The 19,586-nt window shown below is 43.6% G+C and overlaps 1 protein-coding gene across 3 annotated transcripts in view; it reads left to right on the forward strand.

Annotated features, from left to right (window-relative positions):
• The first annotated feature begins 3,812 nt into the window (after positions 1 to 3,812).
• The window catches only part of FRMD4A (FERM domain containing 4A), a 656,887-nt gene continuing 641,113 nt past the window's right edge, over positions 3,813 to 19,586 (forward strand). For all 3 annotated transcript variants that reach the window (XM_080647786.1, XM_080647785.1, XM_080647787.1), the window contains exons 1-2: positions 3,813 to 4,203; positions 4,622 to 4,747. In XM_080647786.1, the coding sequence (XP_080503912.1) occupies positions 4,703 to 4,747 (45 nt within the window). In that variant the 5' untranslated portion in view covers positions 3,813 to 4,203; positions 4,622 to 4,702. The remainder of the gene's footprint in view (positions 4,204 to 4,621; positions 4,748 to 19,586) is intronic.

A 19,586-nucleotide genomic window follows, 5' to 3' on the forward strand; every position in this document is an offset into this window, starting at 1 on the left:
CGATTTGGTTTGATTTCACCTTTGTGGCCCTTGCCCTGGGTCACAGAGCCAATGACAGAACAAGCATTCAGATTTCCACAGTAAAATGGCACAGCAGGGATTCTGAGGCTACCGCCACCCTGCACACAGGCTGCCTCAGAAGAAAGACATTTTCCTTGTACTGAATTCTGAGAGATGTTTCTTACAAGGAGCAACTTATATAGGCAAGTGGGAGTGATCCAATGACCAATGTCTTCACAATAGCTTCATATTAAAAGGAGTTTTTAATGACTTTATTTTTTGTAGCGGCTTTTGATAGGTATGATATTGAACTGCCCTTCAACTGAGGAGCTTTTGGAAGGAATTATGTCACTTTCTTGGGAGGTAAGGTTAGGCAAGAATGGGATTTATTACTTAGAGAAAAGGATTGCTGTCCCCACACTGTCCTGTGATCTCAATTACTCTTGGACAAAGTTTTGAAAAGGCCTGGAGAGCTCAGATTTCACTGGTTTGTTTTTTGTTTTTGGATGAGGATCTATTTTACACTAATGAACTCCTCTTCCTAACAAACCTCTCCACAATTTTTCACACTTAGACTTACGTGTTCATAATTCTACTAAAAGCTCCAGGCATCTTTGTGGAACCACCATTGTCACCAGAATTCTGAGGCTCCCTGCTTTTCTGATCTCTCATTCTCTGTCAGATGCTACTTTTCATCACCGACGCCCATGTTCTACCCAGCACCCATGCTCTGGGTGCTGTCCTTGCCTCTTTCTCGTTGTACTTAACATTTTAGCATCTCTTGGTGCCCAATTTAATATTAATGAGCATCTACTGCTCTCTAAGCTCGATGCTCCCAACTGCAGGAGTGCACACAGACAGTACCTAGTTCTGACATAGGTTGCTCACTCTCTAATAGGCGGATAATAGAGAAAAGTGAATAACTGTCATACCAAAAAAAACCCAAACATTAAAAAACACAGTAACTTAAAGTTGTGCAAACGAAGCTAATATAAATACCCAAATGGAAAAATCAGGAAAGTTATGTAAACATACACACTTTCATCAGACGCAGTTTATGCACTTTCCAGATTTGCTTGGCCCCAGGGATTAGCTATCCTGCCACTGTCATTTCAACTCCTAGTACTGCTGCCATCCCCGCCTCCTCCAGGGTATGGGCCAGGCTTTGGGACAATTTCCATAACATGTTCTGAGCAAGAAACCTCAGCAGCTTCAGTGCCCAAGTCCTATCTGGCTGACCCGCAAAAGCTGTGGTGTCTGCCTCCGTTTCTGGGACCAGATGCCATGCCCTTCCGTTCACGGTTGCCTGGAGGAGCTGGTAACAGAACTCTGAAGTTCAAGGGAGTTCATCCTATGGAGTCAATTTGACTGACAAGAGTCAGCAAAAAAGCAGAGGCAGGCTGGTAATGACCTCTCTCTTCCTCTCCTGAATGGACTGTTTCTTAAAATACTCTCTCTTAGAAGCGCTTTCTTGCAAATGAGCAACTGTACTATGGCCAGGTCACTACCTTTTTTGATTTGTTTGTTAATCCTCACCCGAGAATATTTTTTCATTGATTTTTAGAGAGAGTGGAAAGGAGGAGAGATAGAGAGAGGAACATTGATGTGAGAGAAACAAACTGATTGGTTGCCTCCTGCATGTACCCCTGCAACCGGTACATGCCCTTGACTAAATTGAACCCGGGACCCTTCAGTCTGTGGGCAGACACTCTATCCACTGAGCCAAACCAACTAGGACTAGGTCACCACCTCATACCCACTCTCATCCCTTCCCTGATGTACCTTCCCAGCTCCTTCACTCTTACTGCCCTGAGATTGCACCTCCCAATAATGTCTTCACACGTGGGGTCTGCTGCAGACACTGTCTAGGGAATCTGGGCAAAGATTCGGGGCGAAGCTTTCCAAGCAGAGCACAGAGAGATGAAGGCAGGTGTGCTGAGGCCTAACATCAGTGGTTGACACATTTCTCAGGTCTGTCTATCCACCCTGAGCGTGTCCTGACTTTTCTACACCAGGTACTGCTCCTGCTGAGCCCTCTGCGGGACGTACCCTCTCTCTGTCCACATCCACATGTTGCAATAGCACGCAGTATTCCAAGTAGAATTTTTTTAAAAAGCAGAAGTCATAAAAAAAGATGTTCTGCTTACTCCTCAAGTTCCACCTCAAAAACTACCATGTCCTTGAACCTAAAAGCAAACTCTCCCTGCTCTTTGCAGCCCAAATTGTTTTTTTTTTTTGTTTGTTTGTTTGATTTTTTTTTTTTTAATCCTCACTGGAAGATACTTTTCCATTGATTTTTTTAGAAAAAGTGGAAGAGAGAAGGAAAGACAGAGAGAAATATCGATGTGAGAGAAACACATCAATTGGTTGCCTCCTGCACACCCCCTGGGATCAGATGCCATTGGGGAGCACCCAGGTTGGGGAGGAGCTTGCAGCTGAGGTGTGTGCCCTTGACCAGAATCAAACCTGGGACCCTTCGGTCCGCAGGCCAGTGCTCTATCCACTGAGCCAAACTGGCTAAGGCCAAACTATTTGTTTTTAAGTCACTTTATAAACATTTTTTAAATATATGTTTTGTTGATTTTAGAGAAGAAGGGAGAGGGAGGGAGAGAGAGAAACATCAATGAGAGAGAAATCAACATTGATTGGTGGCCTCTTGCATGTTGAACCTGAAACCCGGGCATGTGTTCTGACTGGGAATCAAACCAGTGACCTCTTGGTTCATGGATTGACACTCAATCACTGAGCCACATCAGCCAGGCCACTTTATAACATTTATCATATATTGTCTTGTATCATAAATGAGTCTTTGGTATTACTGCATCTATGAGATAAAAAGCTCATGAGGGCAGGAGTATGACTTAGCTTTGTATCTTCTGCAAAGCTTATCATGGAGTACTGCCTGCAGTAGGCACTCAGCAAATATCAGTTACATCTATTTAGAAACTTATCTGTAAGGTTAAGTTAATGCTATAGATATGTTCCTTAAATAATTATTATTAATTTTTAAAAATTCTTTTATGAAACTCACCACAAAGTGCAAAATGTTCTGATTAGCTCAATAGAAGGCCATACTCACGTGACTCTGATCTTGCCATGACTTTCCAGCACCTGGGAGTAGGGAGTGATCCTCAGAGCTTCCTGAGGTCAAGGGCATTAGCATTCAATCACACCGCATGGACCTCCACCACAGGATAAACACTGAGAGGACTCTTTTCAATCAATTAATGAATACCTTTGAGCAGTTACTTTGTGCCAAGTACTGTGATGATCAAATAAATGCTTTTAAGAGCATAAGTTATGTAGTGACAAAACCTATATCTGTCCATACCAACATTTAAAGCCCATTAATTTCTTCCCCCCTGTTTTCTATTTAGAAAGTTGGCTTCTGTGTTTCTACATTTCACAATGTCTAGTTCATTTCAAGGAATTTTTGGAATCATTAAAGCAGGTGAGTGAAAGAAGAAATCAGAAACAGACATGAAAAATTATTACTCTAAGTATTAGTAATGGCTATTTTTAGTTGACTGAGTAGACTCCATAAAAAGATAGAAGCTTGGCAGTGCTCATCAACAAGACGCTTTCATTTTCTTAAATATTTGACTCTAGGAAGTCTTTTGAGCCACTCACTAAGTAACAAGACTGGGCAGACTTCTATTTTTTTCTCTATTGACATCTTCCAAGGAAAATGCTGCATGATATGATTTTCAAGGCTAATTTGCCTTTTTGTGTTAAGCAGTGTCCCTGGTTACAAATTAGCCTCCCTGAGCTAGAGAGGCTCCTTCAAAATTCCTAACAGGCAGCCTGGTGGAGAGATGGGAGGGAAGCGATGGGAGGGAGGACGGGCGGAAGGAAGGGAGGGAGAGAGGTAGAGGGTGTCTGTCTTCTGCGTACATGTGGTGCAGGCAGGGAGATCTGAACGCTAACAGAACAGGCAGTGTAATTACATGCTCCTTGGAAGTATATTAGCCCCACCGGGAACTAAGCTTGCCAGTTCACTTGGGGAAGAAAAGTAGATTTGGGGGTGGTGAAAGGGGTCAGTTCATAACTGACTTCCCACTCAGTTATAATGAGGGCATTTGCTGATCTCCAGTGACCGCCTGGTGCTGTGGTCAGGTTCATCTCCCTGACTCCCAGATATTTGATTTTGCAAAAGGGACACACCTTTCTCCAGAAAAGAAGGCTCTGACCAGATTGCAAGCGGTAGGTTGTGACATTCAGCATGTTTATGCAGCAGTATTGCTTAGAGATGCAGAGAAGGGAGCGGGGGGTGGTGTTGGGCTGGTTGATTTATCTGCAGTGGGGAATGTTTTATTTTAATTGTCAGTTAAAAGAAGAGTTGCTGCCTAGGCTAAGGTGTCGGTTAAAAATTCTGTGTTCTAAGATTTTATATTTGTGTTTGATGTGGTTTCTGTGCTTGTGCAGCTTAGCGCAGCCAGGCAGGGCTCACCTTTAAATAACCTGCAGCTTTCCTCCTTTTTTTTTTTTTTATTCCTAAGCCCAGTTCCCACCCCTTCTTCCCAATATCCCCCTCACCTCTCCCACCCCATGTGAAACGTGGCCTGTCTTCATCTTGAGCCTTTTGCACACTGAGTCTGGATTTGTGGCTGGTTTTTGGCAGGTATTTGTGGATGCTTTGCAGTCACCCAGGGCCCAGGCGGACTGACTGTGCAGAAGTGTTTGTGCATGGGAATCGGAGACCATGGCAGTGCAGCTGGTGCCAGACTCCGCGCTCAGCCTGCTGATGGTGAGTGCTCCGGGAGGAGGTGGGGCCCAGGGGCGCCCAGCTCCAGCCTCTGCAGCATCGCATCGCACCCCTGTGGGGTCTGCTGCTGCAGCCAGAGCTGCAGACATGTTAACAGTCGTTCTGCTTTATCCTGCAGGCTCTTTTGAAATGATTTCTTGGGTAAAGAGCAACAGCCATGACAAAGCACTTCCAGGGAAAAGGAGCTTTAGATTTGCCATTTTAGAAACTTGTTGCTTAATGCTATTTTGAGAGATGTGCTTGCAAACAGGTGCTAAGAGCCCCTGGAAATAGATTCCCAGCAACGCCTCTCCCTGGCTCTCAGCATCCTTTCCCCCGTGCCTTTTGCTTCTAAATTGAGGTAATCATGTTTGTTTGGTATGTTTTTTTATATCTTCTCATGGCAACTGTGGAATATTTTGCCCACAGGACAATTGAATAGGATCTTCTTTCAAGGTGCCCATGTATCTGCTCAGATTTCTCTGTAGAGGCAGTCGAGGTGGTTCGCTGTGACCTTTTGTGACACTGGAGTTTGAGGAAGCTTATCTCCCAACTACAATTGCTGGGGAGACACTCTGAGGCCTTGTCCTGGCATTTTTCCGTGTGTGGACCACTGACCTACTTTAAGCCACTCCACGAGTTCCATCACGTTAAGAAACAAGGACATTTAAGCAAACAAGGACAGTGGCATCGCCTTGTTTTAAGCTGATTGATGTTTGCTTGACATTAGGTTCAGAGTTTGCTTTTGCATCATGTTGCTCCTCCCCGTCCTCAGGAGCAGCCCATCTGCCAGGGGAATGCTGGTGGAAATGGCCCCTGTCAGCTGGGTGTGGGAATGTTCCAACAGTTGCACAGGAGATTTTATGAACAAAGCGTAAGTGCTTCTGCTGTATATTGATCAATGTTTTCTGATTGAGGAGAAATGCGGCTTTGCATGGTCTCATGAATTTATTAAGGCCACTTGGAAGAGAAACGAGTGGGGAGTAACCTCCCCAGTGGCCAGCCTGGTCAAGTTAAGAGAAACAGATTATCTTGGTTCCTTATTACCCCAAATGTCATTTAGGCCAGAGAGGCTGTTGATGTGCCTGAGATCTCACGGGCCTCTGCTGACTTCCGACTTCACTGGGGGAGAAGGAGTGGAAATTTTCTGTAGAAATTACCCTTTACTCATCTTTCTTCCCTCATGAATTCTATTGTCTTATGCTATTTTATCCTCAGTGTCTATCTGTGCTCACACAAGTAGATGCAAAGGCCCTGATGAGTATTTGTGCATGTGGCAGGCACTGAAGTGCAGTATCCAAGGGGACCAGGAGACCCCTAGGGAACTGGGAGTCTGAGTGAGATGCAGAAAATACAAGTGCATGTGCTCACAGGCAGGTATGCATGTGCATATTATATAATATTGTTAAATAGAAACAAATCCTGTATATGTTAACATAGAGAAGAAATGTGTTCTTGAAAAATAGAGCTGGGCCTGCTGCCTCCAGGTGTCTGCTCTGAATCACCTGAAGCTTCCATGCTTCTGAGCACTCAGATAAGTGCCTGTTTGACTTGGGCCCTAAGGCTAAATCCTCAGCACCCAGACAGAAGGCAGCTCAGCACCCTGGTCCAGCTGCTGCCACACACACACTCCTGTTCCCTTGTGCTTGGGCTTCCCAAATATTGTGGTTGCTGACCTGGAGGTCTCTCAGCTCAGACTTTATCCTTCATTATCAGCAGTCTCTGCCCTCAGATCTCTCCCTAGAGCTCACCTCCTGCCCGGATTAAAGGATTGTGTGCCTGTCTCTCAGGGAAGCCGGGGAAATAGCTTTGACACCGAGATGGACCATCAGATTACAGAACCCTTGTGTGCTGTGTGTAATTGGAGTCAATATATGTTTTCTGGTTCATGACTGGTTTAGGGGGATTTTCCCCTATGGATGTCACTGATTTTTTTCATTTTAAGGGTAAACCCCAAAGTAATTGCTTCCCTGACCTATTACATGATGAGTCTCAAAATTTATAGGCAAGTAGAGGTGGAAAGGATGAAGGAAAAAGGAGCTGCTTTAGCTGTGAGTTCAGGAAGGAAGCTATAAATATTATTACTTAGTAGCTAATCAATCAGCCAATCAGATCTCGGTACGTAGAGTGCCCGCTGACTGAGAAAGCAGCGTGGTGCAAGAGCAAGAGCAGGAGCAGCTTGTAAACATGGGGCAGAGGGAGCTATCAAGTGGCCTCATTGCAGTTTTGATTCTGTGCCTTGGAATCACTGGGCTGTGGGGAGGTGGTGGAGGGGGGGGTGCACTTGGCCATGCCCCTTCCTTTGGGATAAAGAGGCAGCTGGAAGTTATACTCAGTGTAGACTCTAATGAATCAGGGCAGAATGCGTTTGCTTGGTTATGGAAGGGGCAACAGAGCCTGGAGGTGGAGACCCTGTCATTTCTTCCCAGTTTTGACACTCACTGTGTGATTCTGGGCACATTGCTTCCTCTCTTCGTACCTTAATTATGTCATTTGCTAATTGAGGTGTGGTCCTCATCACTAGGGTCCCTTTCAGCTCTGTTAAGCACCATGTAAGGCCACTAGGAATGCTGTCTAGAACAGAATTCCTGGTAGGCAACTCTGACACTTGATTTGGCATTGTGTCTTATTTGCACCCTAGCACATGAACGGTATTGCTTTTAGATGGTGGAATTTGTCCCCATCCATGTGGCTTTAACTCCAGGGTAAGTATGTTTCAGATTATCTGTTGGAATGGGCAATCATTAGGGTTCGCTCACACTCTGCTTCAGGAGTCCTACCCCATGGGATCCTGATTTATTCTGTTTGACAAGAGCAGGTGACCTTTGAGAAGTATCTAAGGTGCCTTTCCAAGTGTGCAGGGTTTGGGCAACTGAGAGGGGTCCTGAGTTGTGAGCATGTACTGACTTTCTTGAGGTAGGAGGATTTCACTGACTCTGTCAATGCAGAGTTACTGTGGGGGGTGAGTGTCCAAGCAAGATGGAGCCCCTCAGATGAGGAAGGGTAGAGTCATAGAGAGGACAGGTGCTGGTGATGGAGATAGTCTCACAGGCATGGAAAGCCCACGTGTGCAAAAATCTTGGGAAGCAAGAAAAGATAGTACTGTTCACCACATTGATGGGAGCCTTCAGCCTGATGTGGCTGATTGCAGAGTAGGAAGCTGTTGGCTATGTGTCATTTGCTGAAGCCATGTGACTTTGAGGACTGCTGCGAGGCCTAGAACATAGTAGAACCAGGGATTTCTTAATAATTTCATTAATTACAGGATAGAGATGCATAGCCAAGGGTTATAAAGGTAGTATTATGACATTTTGGCTCATTATACTCTGACAGTTGGATTAAAATAGATTTTAATGTAAGTTAACTGGCTAGGTAATAATGCAAATTATACTTTTCTGTGAAGTGTCTTTACATATATTATCTCATTTAATCCCTTCAAGAACCATATTTTAAGGCAAAAAAAAACCACCCCATTAATAATCAGAATTTGGGAACCTGTCAATGATCACACAAATGAAATTGATGGCTCAAAGTCTCAAAATTGAGGTCCTCAGACTTTAAGCCAGTGATAGCACATCAAAGCTCAAGAACTTGACTACCAGGATCTTCTATATATATATATATATATATATATATATATATATATATATATATATATAGAGAGAGAGAGAGAGAGAGAGAGAGAGAGAGAGAGAGAGAGAGAGGTAATATGCAAATTGTCCAGGACACTGTAACATCATGACCACTCAGGAGGAGGCTGCACGTGCAGGTGGGTGGGAGGGGACTGTGTGCGCAGTGAGGCAAGCCACGGATGGCGCAAGCCCAGAGAGAAGAGGGCCTGACAGCCTCTGCAGCTGCGGGGAGCCCCGGAGAGAACAGGGCCTGCCAGCCGCCATGGCTGCGGGGAGGCCCGGAGAGAAGAGGGCCTGCCAGCTGCAGCACGCTGGCAGTCCCACCCCTGAGCGTGAGCTGCAGAAGAAACATCTTTTCTGACTGCTCATTGGCTAAGCTCCCAGTACGCCACTCACAGTGTTCTTGGTAACTTGGGTAATAAGAATCCAAGAAGGTGATCTAGGGTTTTTCCACCACACTCCTGGAGGAAAAAAACAAAGGTCCACTGCTGGAGGGGCTAAGAAATGTCATATCCTGCCCTAGCCAGTTTGGCTCAGTAGATAGAGCCTCAGCCTGCTGACTGCAGGGTCCGGGTTCAATTCTAGTCAAGGGCATGTACCTAGGTTGCAGGCTCCTCCCTGGCCGTGGCCCAGGTCAGGGCTCATGAAGGAGACAACCAATCAAAGTGTCCTTCTCACACTGATGTTTCTCTCTGTCTTTCCCTCTCTCTTCCACGCTCTCTAAAAATCAATGGAAAAATATCCTCAGGTGAGGATAAAAGAAAGAAAGAAAGAAAGAAATGTCATAGCCTATGAAAGACACATCTTGAAAATGCCTAATGAAAGTTGTCATTTTTTCGTGGTGAAGGGACTGGACTCCATGTTGATGAAAATACCTTGGCAGCTGCAGGGACCAGCAGTGGCAGCAGCAGCAGGGTGATGGGGGTGGCTCCTTCTCCTGATCAGCTGGTCATCTCCTGCAGAAGGAGGCCAGACTGGAGCTTAGGTCCACTCCCCCAGGGGCATCCCCTGAGGGCTCCCGGACTGTGAGAGGGGGCAGGCTGGGCTGAGGGACCCCCCACCCCCGCCAAGTATACAAATTTTTGTGCACCAGGCCTCTGGTTGAAATATAAAATTGAAAAATGATACCACTGGTCTGGTTCAAGAGATCTGATTTGACTCTAGCACTAAGAAATATATTTATATTCCTAAAAGACTTGCTGTGTTTCAAGGATCTGTTTTTTTGGACTCTGTTTCTAAGAAATTGCCAAGAGTTATGTTTTATAATAGATAAATTAAATATGTAAAAACTCTAATTCATAAGTTAGAGAAATTAGCAGGTGATTATTTTCACTGAATGAAGGGTGTGAATTAGATTATCATAAAGGTTTTTTCCATTCCAAAAATTTGATTTCAGATTTCTGGTTTGTGTGTGTCTGTGTGTGTGTGTGCGTGTGTGTGTATGTGTCTTTTTCCCCAAGTCATTGTTTAGTACTGTTGAAATTATCCACTGCCATCATAGTCCCAAACTTCCTAGTGCTATGGAACTAATGTTGTAAAAAGTATGTGGAAATATAATCTAGTTACTCAAAAATGCTTAAGGTAAGAATGCTTAGAAGTTAGTGTTTTTCTAGGAAATGTGTTCACTTTCTTCCTGACCATACTTTCTATTAAAATTTCAGTGGTGCATTAAAAGTTGCCAACTCCTTAAACTATGCAATAACCCATTTCCCATGCTAGTCGGTGATGTTTTAATACTGCCTGATGGAAGACTTGCCTTTGGTACAACTTTGATCACCCAATTCAATGAAGTCAAAGATTAAAATTGATGTGGTTAACTTTTTAGTGTTAATGATGAGAAAATTAATTTTGTCATAAATCTTTAGCTAATACTATCAGCAGAGAAGGTATATTTAACTCTTCTTTCCTTTTCACTGATACGTCCCTACTTCAGTTCCTGAATTAAAAAAAAATTTACACTAATAAAAGAGTAAGATTCAAATTGACTATACTTTCGCGATGCCCACCAGCCAACCAGGAGTGGATATGCAAATTAACCAAACAAAGATGGAAGGTTAATTTGCATATGCAGGCACCGCCCCAGCCGCTCTGGGCCTCTGGGCAGCGTGGGAAGGTGGAAAGGCAGCTCTGACCGGAGCAAAGGCGGTGTCAGCAGCCAGGGGAAGGTAGGCCCATTCTTGCACGAATCTTCGTGTATCGGGCCTCTAGTATATAATATTTGCATAAATTTTGTTTTGAAAGGATCCTCTTGAATAGACTAGCTTTCTGATCTGTTTTGAGTAGAGCCCAATTGATAATTTGCTGTCCTATAACTTTATCTCTTTCATTTTGTTTTATATAGGTTCTTTTTTCCTCAGACATTTTCCTCATTGGGACATTTTTATGTTTTAATTGGACAGTTCAAAAATATTTACTAAATATCTACCCTGTAAAAAAAAGAATGCAAGCCTGTCACTGGCTTTGGTGAACTGGCAATCTAATTGGAGAGACCAGATAGAGACCTGTGGAGATTTTAATGAAAGGAATTCACAGGACAATGTCAGAGAATCTTGTAGGAACTGTAATAAGACAATGTGTAACCCATCACCACATAAGCCCTGGGTGCTCTGAGTTCTAAAGCCCTGTGGTGTACTGCTTGTCAGAATGGAGGGACTGGTTCTTTGTGTTTAAAGTAACAGATTGAACGCCGAAACTGGTTTGGCTCAGTGGATAGAGCGTCAGCCTGCGGACTGAAAGGTCCTGGGTTCGATTCCGGTCAAGGGCATGTACCTTGGTTGCGGGCACAACCCCAGTAGGAGGTGTGCAGGAGGCAGCTGATCGATGTTTCTCTCTCATCGATGTTTCTAACTCTCTATCCCTCTCCTTTCCTCTCTGTGAAAAATCAATAAAACATATTTTAAAAAAAATAAAGTAACAGATTGAGGAATGAATGAGTTAAGAGTGCAGATTTGAAGTGAGGAGAATGATTGAATTACAAAAGGGTCTGGATTATGTTTGGGCGGTAGAAAGTTATCTCAGAAGGAAGAGGGGAGGGGTGGGTAGGAAGAGATTAACCAAAGAATTTATATGCATAACCCATGGACATAGACAATTGTGTGGTAAGCCTAGGGGAGGGAGGTGGGGGGAGGTAAGGGATGGAGGTTGTCAATGGGGAGAAAAGGGGGGCATCCATAATACTTTCAACAATAAAGATAAATAAATAAAAAAGTCATCTGGTTTGGACAGAGTTCCTATAGGTGACAAAGAGCTAAATGGTCAGAAGTCAGGTAGGAGATGATATCAAGGTCCTAGTTCTATCATTATAACCTAAGTTTTCTGTACGTTTGACCTCTGATGGGTGTCTATTCTGAATTTCTGATAAGATCAAGGATTTTCTCCAGATCCCTGTTGGCAAAAGGCACAGGAGAAAATTGAGTTCTATCTTAAGGAAACTTGCTCTTGAGTTGATAAAAACTCTCCTACTATTTTTCTTTTTTTTTTTTTCATGTATTCATGTATTTTTATTGTAAACATCTGAATTATTCACATTGTCATAGATCCTGAACTCATAAGCATGGACCATGCACAGGCTGGCAGCAAGCCAGGAAGCCACTCTGCAAGCAAACAGATACTCTGCGTAAGGAGAAAAGTCATAGCACAACATTTAATGTCCAACCTGAGTCACCTCAGAATGTTACATATATTGACTTCTTAATTCATGTAGTATCGGGAACTCAACTGCTTGTTTGGTGACAGGGTTGACCTGGTTTCAGGAGGATTATTCCTGAAATAATTAAGGAAAGGGGGCTCAATCTTTTCTTGGTGGCTTGCTCCTCCCCAGCACCTTCACCTTTCTTCGCATCCTCAACTTCTTGGGCATCTTCTCCTTCACCTTTACCTCCTTCTTCTTCCTCCTTTGCATCCTCAAATTCTTCCTTGGCACCTTCTTCCTCTTCCTCTCCTTCCTCTTTGTCAGCTACTTCCTTCTCCTTCTCCTCCTCTTCAGCTTCTCCTTCAGAGGGGGGTTCATCCTTAGCTTCCTTGGCTTTTGCAGCCTCAATGGTCTCCTCCACCTTGATCTGCTCCTCCTGGACATGGCTGGTGTATTAAGAAGGGAAGGAGCGAGCGGATATCAAGTAGGAGCTAGTCTGTAAACCACCTTAGGCAGATCGACCAAAGATCTGGGAACTCTGGGAGTCGCCACTGGCTATGCTTCCCAAGCTGGTGAAACTGAGTTGGGTCTCCTCACCTTCCAAGAATTTCCTGTAAGCTGCAATGTCAATGTCCAAAGCCACATTGAGGAGGTCCTGGTATTCTTTTAAATATCATGCCATTTCACTCTTTGTAGTTCTCAACTCATTTTCTAATTTGTTGCTTGTGTCCTGCATAGCACTAGCATGGGAGTTCTGCTTATCCTCCAGCTCTCGCAGCTGCTTTCCCAGAGCTTAGTTCATGCCCCGGCTTGCTTTGATCTTCAGGGTCTTGGCCTTGAGCAGGCGGCGGCTTTCCGACACCTCCTCCTTGGCGGCGGGCACCCTGTAGGTGTTCTTGGCAGTGCTCTCAGTCAGCATGGTGAAGCAGCTCTTGTACCATTCTTCTGCATTCTGCATGTTCTTGGCAGCCAGCTTCTCGTACTGGGCGCGGATGTCCTTGAGCGCGGATGTCCTTGAGCGCGGCAGAGAGGTCGGACTTGGAGAACATGTCCATCTCCCCGGAGATCTGAGTGTACTGGATCTGCGCCTGTAGCTCGGGATCTCCTCTTCATGCACCTTCTTCAGAAAGGCAATTTAGTTCATCAGGCTGTCGATGCGCTTTTCAAGCTCAGCGCCAGCGAGAGCCGCCTCATCTGCATCTTTGCGCGCCTCCATCAGCCAGCCCGCTGCATCATCATGGTTCAGCACCTCTTCCTGGTGGCATGCCTGCAGGTTGCTCCCAGTCCCTTCCAAGCCCTGGTGCCTGCTAACTGCCCACTGTACTCTCCTCGCCAGGGACTGGGCACGGTGGGCCGGGGCACAAGCATCCCATTTTCATTAAAATGTTCAACCCCGGCCTGCTCCACTGGTGTCCACAGGCGGCCCGGGGGCAAACAGTGATCTCAGAGACCCTGGCCACCACCACCTACCCAGGTCCCCGATGGCGGCCTGGACCCCGCAGCCAGTGTCATGCACTGCCTGCACTCCCCCCCCACCACCCGCCCAGTTATCTATCGTGTCCTCGACCCAGCAGGCGGCGTCAGGCACTGCCTGCCTGGCCTGCGTGGTCCCGGATGGCGGCCTGGACCTCTCCTACTATTTTTCAAAGTGCTTTTGTACCTGTTGTCTCACAAGTATTCTCTATGAGCCAAGCAGGATGGTTACTATATCTTCCTTTTACACAGTGAAGCTCAGACCCAGAGATGTTAAATGGCTTGCCCAAGATGAGTCAGCTAATTGGTGATGAAACTGAGATATGACCCAGGTTTCCATGATGGTTAATGCATAAGTTTGAAAGTTGGAGACCTTTGTGGAAATGTAGAGAATCATAATTATGTGGGAATAAGGGGTACAGTATCTGGCACTGTACACAGAGTGGGGCCATGGGGCCCAGGACAAGGGCCCTGGATGTTCAGGTCTATAGGTGTGACTGGTTCTTATCATTGGTTTTTCTTATTTATTTAAAATAGGATAGTTATAAAAAAGTCTCTGGGAAATGTCATGTTATGGTTTATCTAATTCAGTAGCTAAAATCCATCTTAAACTCAATTATCTACCTCCTAAGGTATACTTTCCTAATGGGCATATCTGAAATCTTGATGTTAAAGATTTTGTAGTGTTAACGTAAAAAAACCATGGAAACCTGTAAAGAATTTTTGTGAGTTTATTTGAGCCAAACTGTCAACATATGCTGGGAAGCAGAACCTCAATGAATTGAGATAATGCTCCCGAGAATGATGGGCTACATCTGTATTTATACATTGCAATCAAAGGAAAGGGACATAGGTGGGTTACATGAAATCCATTGGTGATAGATTAAGGAGGTGGGATAAAGCAAAGTGGAAAAACCTCTGTGATAGGGTAAAAAGTAAAATGATGGACATATGGATAGTTTTACATAATTAATAGTTGACAATTAACTTGATAACAATAACAAAGAGGGAATGTCTTGGTGCCATTTGTTGTGCCCTGAGGGGTCCAGAAAAAAGGAAAGTTACAAGTTACCCAGACATCTCATAGATATGTTATCTTAGAGGCAAAAAGACAAATGGGCTCAGTAAAGATCTAAGTTGATCTTTGTCAGGGAAAATACTGGCCTAGGACATGACTACCCACTATAACCTGTTCATAGTTAAGTATTTAATTTTCAGGCCATCTTTTGTGGTTATTTTAGGTCTCTGAGTTTGCAAGACTGCCATACAGTCCTCTCCTGAGCTTGTCAGGTTAGCATGTGGGCCCCTTTCATCCACAGTATTTAATGTTTATTGTATATATTTGTCTGTCTCAGAGGGTAAAGTTTTAAATCAATGACACTCAAACCACCTCTCTCTGATATATATATATATATATATATATATATATATATATATATATATATATATATAGCTAAATATATTTTTATTTAATTTTATATCTAATCTATTTCTCTGGTTGTAAGTGACAGAGACCTACTCAAACTAGCAAAGAGGGAAATGCATTGACTGATACAACCGGAAAATCCAAGAAATGGAATAGCTCCAGGAAAAGCTGGATCAAGGACTTTAGGGACAAAGTCAGGACCCTGTTTCTCTGCTTCTCCCATGTCTTGATTCTACTTTGCTCTGTGTTGACTTCAGGCTCTGGAAGATTCTTCCCTCAGTAGCTCTGGGGTTACTTGTCCTTAGAGTGAGTTAGAGGGAAAGCATCTGTGAACCCTAATTCATAGGTTCAGTTTCCCTAAAAATAAATATAAATTGAAAAGCCCAATCATCTAAATCATTTATGGTAGGTTGAACAAGTCTTATCATCTATAAAGTGGGATAATAATAGCTACCAGATAAGAGTTGTCATACTTATTTAATGAAATGTGCATGCAATATACTTGACACTGTTCCTGGACCAAAGTAAACACAGTATTAGCAATTAATTGTTTTATCTTAAAATAATATGAAACAACCATTCACCCAAACCCATCTCATTGGACCCCTGAATGAGCCAGAGTCAGTCTAAAAGAAAAAGTTGCCCAGTTCTCTCTTTCTGCATCCTATCTGGACAATCAGTGACCACCTTTGGACAACCAGCCAATAGTTTTAGAAAAACAGATGCTCATAGGGTTAGGCAAACACTTAAATTTTATTCCTGTCTTAAATAACTAACAAAATTTTCTTATCCTTCAAGGGGAGATGACTAAAATATGAGCTGCAATATGTTCTCTCTGGCAAATGCAAAATGCATGCCATCCAGTTCTGCTACACATGATTGGGTGGCTATTCATGTATCTCTGCTAAAAGATAATTGCACACTGCTTTGCAAAGTTTAGTAGTGGTTTGGAGAGTATATGTTACTGGTGCAGGTAGCAGCTTCTCATTGAATTCTCTGCCAAAATATGAAATCTAATGAAACATATAGTATTTAGCCTGGTTGTAATCAAGGTCTTGGAAATATGTTTGACTAAGACCATGTGATAATACCAAGTGAGGAGACTAAATTCCAATGTCAAAGTAACATTGACCTATGACTTATGTTGCATAGCAACAAATGCTTTTTATGACTCCGGATATTGAAATCTTAGTCTCAGTCTAGACCTGGAGAAGCAATTTCCTGAGCAGAAGATCTAGTTCTCCTCCTCAAGCCAGTCATACATGCCCATGGTTTCAACTCTCGTCTGTGTAATAGCAACTCTCTAATTGTATCTGTACCTTGTCCCCAAGCTCCTGATGATGACCAATGCAAATGCTTGTCAGACTTTTTCTCTGCCTTGTCCCATAGGTACCTCAGACCCACTTCATCCCAAAAGGATTTATGGTCTTCTTAGTCTACGAATGTCTCACCTTCATTTGCCGTAGCACCATTTTCCCTGTCATCCGGGATTTACCTTTGACTCCTTCTTCTCCCTCATCCACCTTTTCCAGTCACCACCAGGTCCTATTGTTTCTACTCCCTCCTTTTCTTTCTAATCTGGGTCCTTCTCCCTGTTCCCCTTCCTGAGCCTTAGTTCAAGCCTGTCATCTCTCACTAATGGGATATCTACAAAGCTGCTGAGCTGGTCTTCTGCTTTTACTCTCTTTCACTATGTCTGTCTTTACATTTTCCAGAGTGATATTTATAAATTGAAGGCCTACTTTCTCTTCCTAAAATCCTCTGATCACACCTGATTATACATGGAATAAAGCTCATGTGTCCACATTGGCCACTTCATGCTCTGGTCTCTGCTTACATGTCCAACCTTGTGTCCCACTATTCCCTCCTCTACCCCTGAATATTTATACTCTAGAAGTGTTGAAAAATTCCTCCCCCAAAGCAAACACCCTGTGGCTCAAGCCTGTGCACTTTTGGATGTGCTCTTTCCACTGTCTGGACTGATACTCTGTCCACCTTCCTCAGTTTCTCCTTTATTTCATTCATATACATTTTTCTATTATTTCATTTATTAATAACACTGCTATATGATGTTTGGCTTTTGTATTTGTTTCCTTAATAGAATATGACTGCATCGAAAGTATAGAGTATTTGCCCAGCAGGTGTGACTCAGTTGGTTGAGCATCATCCCATGCACCAGGTGGTTGCTGGTTCTATTCCCAGTAGGGGGGCATGCAGGAGGTAGCCAATTGATGTTCCTGTCCCATGGATGTTTCTATCTTTCCTCTCTCTGAAATCAATAAAAAAAAAAAAAAGGTTCTTAAAAAAAAGTGTAGAGCATTTGTCACTCATTCATTCAACAAATATTTATTGAGTACATACTATCTTCCAAACACTGCATTAATGTGAGAGATGCAGTAATGAACAAGACAGATGAGGCTTTGCTGTCCTTGAGCTCATGCTCTCATGGGGAGAGATAAAAAAATTAATATATTAAAAATAGATAGAGATATCAGGGAGTGATAAGTGCTCTGTCACTGGTTAAAAATGATGATGGGAAGACACTGTGTGGTGACAGCTTTGGAGTGGGTGAGTAAGGGGACCTTCTCTGAGGTGGTGACATTTAAGCTGAAGAGTGACTGGCAAGAAGAAAACATTGGTGGAAAGTTATGGGCAGCACATTCCAGATAGAATAAAGGCCATAGGACTGGAAGGGGGTTCACAGGCCCCAGCACTTTGAACTGTACTCAGTAGATTTGGTAAATTGAGGTATTAATTGATTGCTTCTGGCAGCTTATCAGTGGACCAGGCTCTAGGAGGAATTTGGGATAAATATAACATATGGCCCTTGCCCCAGAACTTACATTTCATTAGAGAAATAGAATTACAGAAAACACCATGTGAGAGAAAATGGCCTTACATTAAAGGGTGGGGTACCAATAATGTGTAGGAAGGAATTCAGAGAACTGGTAGGGGAGAGACAGGGGAATGAGACCTAAAGATCTAGTTAGGACAGAGCCTGTGGAAGAAAAGGACATCAGGCCATTGTGAAGAGTGCATTTATTTATTTTCCATCTTTATTGAGATATAATTGGCAACAACATTGTATAAGTTTAAGGTGCAAAAAGTATTGATCTAATACATTTATATATGGGAAAATGGTTACCATTGCGGTGTTAGCTAGCACCTCCATCATGTCACATATTTACTATCACTTTTTTGTGATGAGAGCATCTAAATTCTACTCTCTTAGCAACTTTAAAGTATATAATACACTAGAGACCCAATGCACAAAATTCATGCAAGAGTAGGCCTTCCTTCGCCCGGTTGCCTGCACCGGTTTCCCTCTGGCACCCAGAACCCGGGCTTCCCTCCAGCTGCTGGCAGGTACCTGAGACCTGGGCTTCCCTCGCAGCCCCAGCTTCATCCGGAAGGTTATCTGGAAGGACATCTGGTCTAATTAGCATATTATGCTTTTATTATTATAGATTATTGTTAAGAACAGTCACCATGCTTTACATTGGATCAGAACCCTAGAACTTATTCAGGTTATAACTGGAATTTTGTATATGAGACTACATCTCTCCATTTTCTCCACCCCACCCCCTGGCAACTGCCACTCTACTCTGTTTCTATGATTTTTTTTTTCAGATTTCACATGTAAGTGAAATTATACAGTATTTCCCTTTCTCTGGATGACTTATTTCTCTTAGCATAATGCCCTTAAGGTTCATCTATGTTGTTGCAAATGGCAGGACTTCCTTCTTTCCTCTCTGTGTGTGTGGTTGATATATATATATCTCCTATATAAAAAAAGCCTAAAATGCAAATTGACCAAACAGCAGAATGACTGGTTGCTATGACGTGCACTGACCACCAGAGGGAAGATGCTCAACGCAGACCTGCCCCCAGCCCACAGGCCCCAGGCCAGCCAAGGTGGATACCAGTGGGGGGCCCCTGATCGCCCTGCTGGTCACCCTGCAGAGAGAGGCGACAGACAGTGGCTGTGGGTGGGGCTGGCAAGCAGGCGGCACCAGGCCAGCCAAGGCGGGTGCCAGCAGGGGCCCAATGATCGCTCCGCTGGTCACCCCACAGATTGGCCCTGATCACTGACCAGGCCTAGGGACCCTACTCATGCATGAATTTCATGCACTGGGCCTCTAGTATATATATAGATTGATATAGATATAGATATAGATATAAATATAGATATAGATATAGATATAGATATAGATATAGATATAGATACAGAGATATAGAGTTATATATATGTCACATTTTTTAAATCTACATGTCTCACCTTCATTTGCTGTAGCACCATTTTCCCTGTCACCCCAGGATTCAGCTTTGACTTCTTCCTCTCCCTCATCCACCTTGTCCAGTTATCACTAGGTCCTGTTGTTTCTGCTCCCTCCTTTTCTTTCTAATCTGGGTCCTCCTCTCTGTTCCCGTGCCCAAGCCTAGTCTAAGCCTTAATCTTTAACATTTTTTTTATTCATTTATTCATATGTTGTTGATGAACACTCAGGTTTTTTCATATCTTGACTATTTTGAATAATGCTGCAATAAACACGGGGGTGCAGACATCTCTTTCATCTCCTTTGGATCTATAACTAGAAATGGGGTTGGGGTGCATTTATTTTTGGTGGGGGAGGGAAGAGAGAGAGTATCTTCCCAGCAAAGGGAAAAAAAGTGATGAGG

This window comes from Plecotus auritus, assembly GCF_963455305.1.
Source record: "Plecotus auritus genome assembly, chromosome: 1".
NCBI lineage: Eukaryota > Metazoa > Chordata > Mammalia > Chiroptera > Vespertilionidae > Plecotus > Plecotus auritus.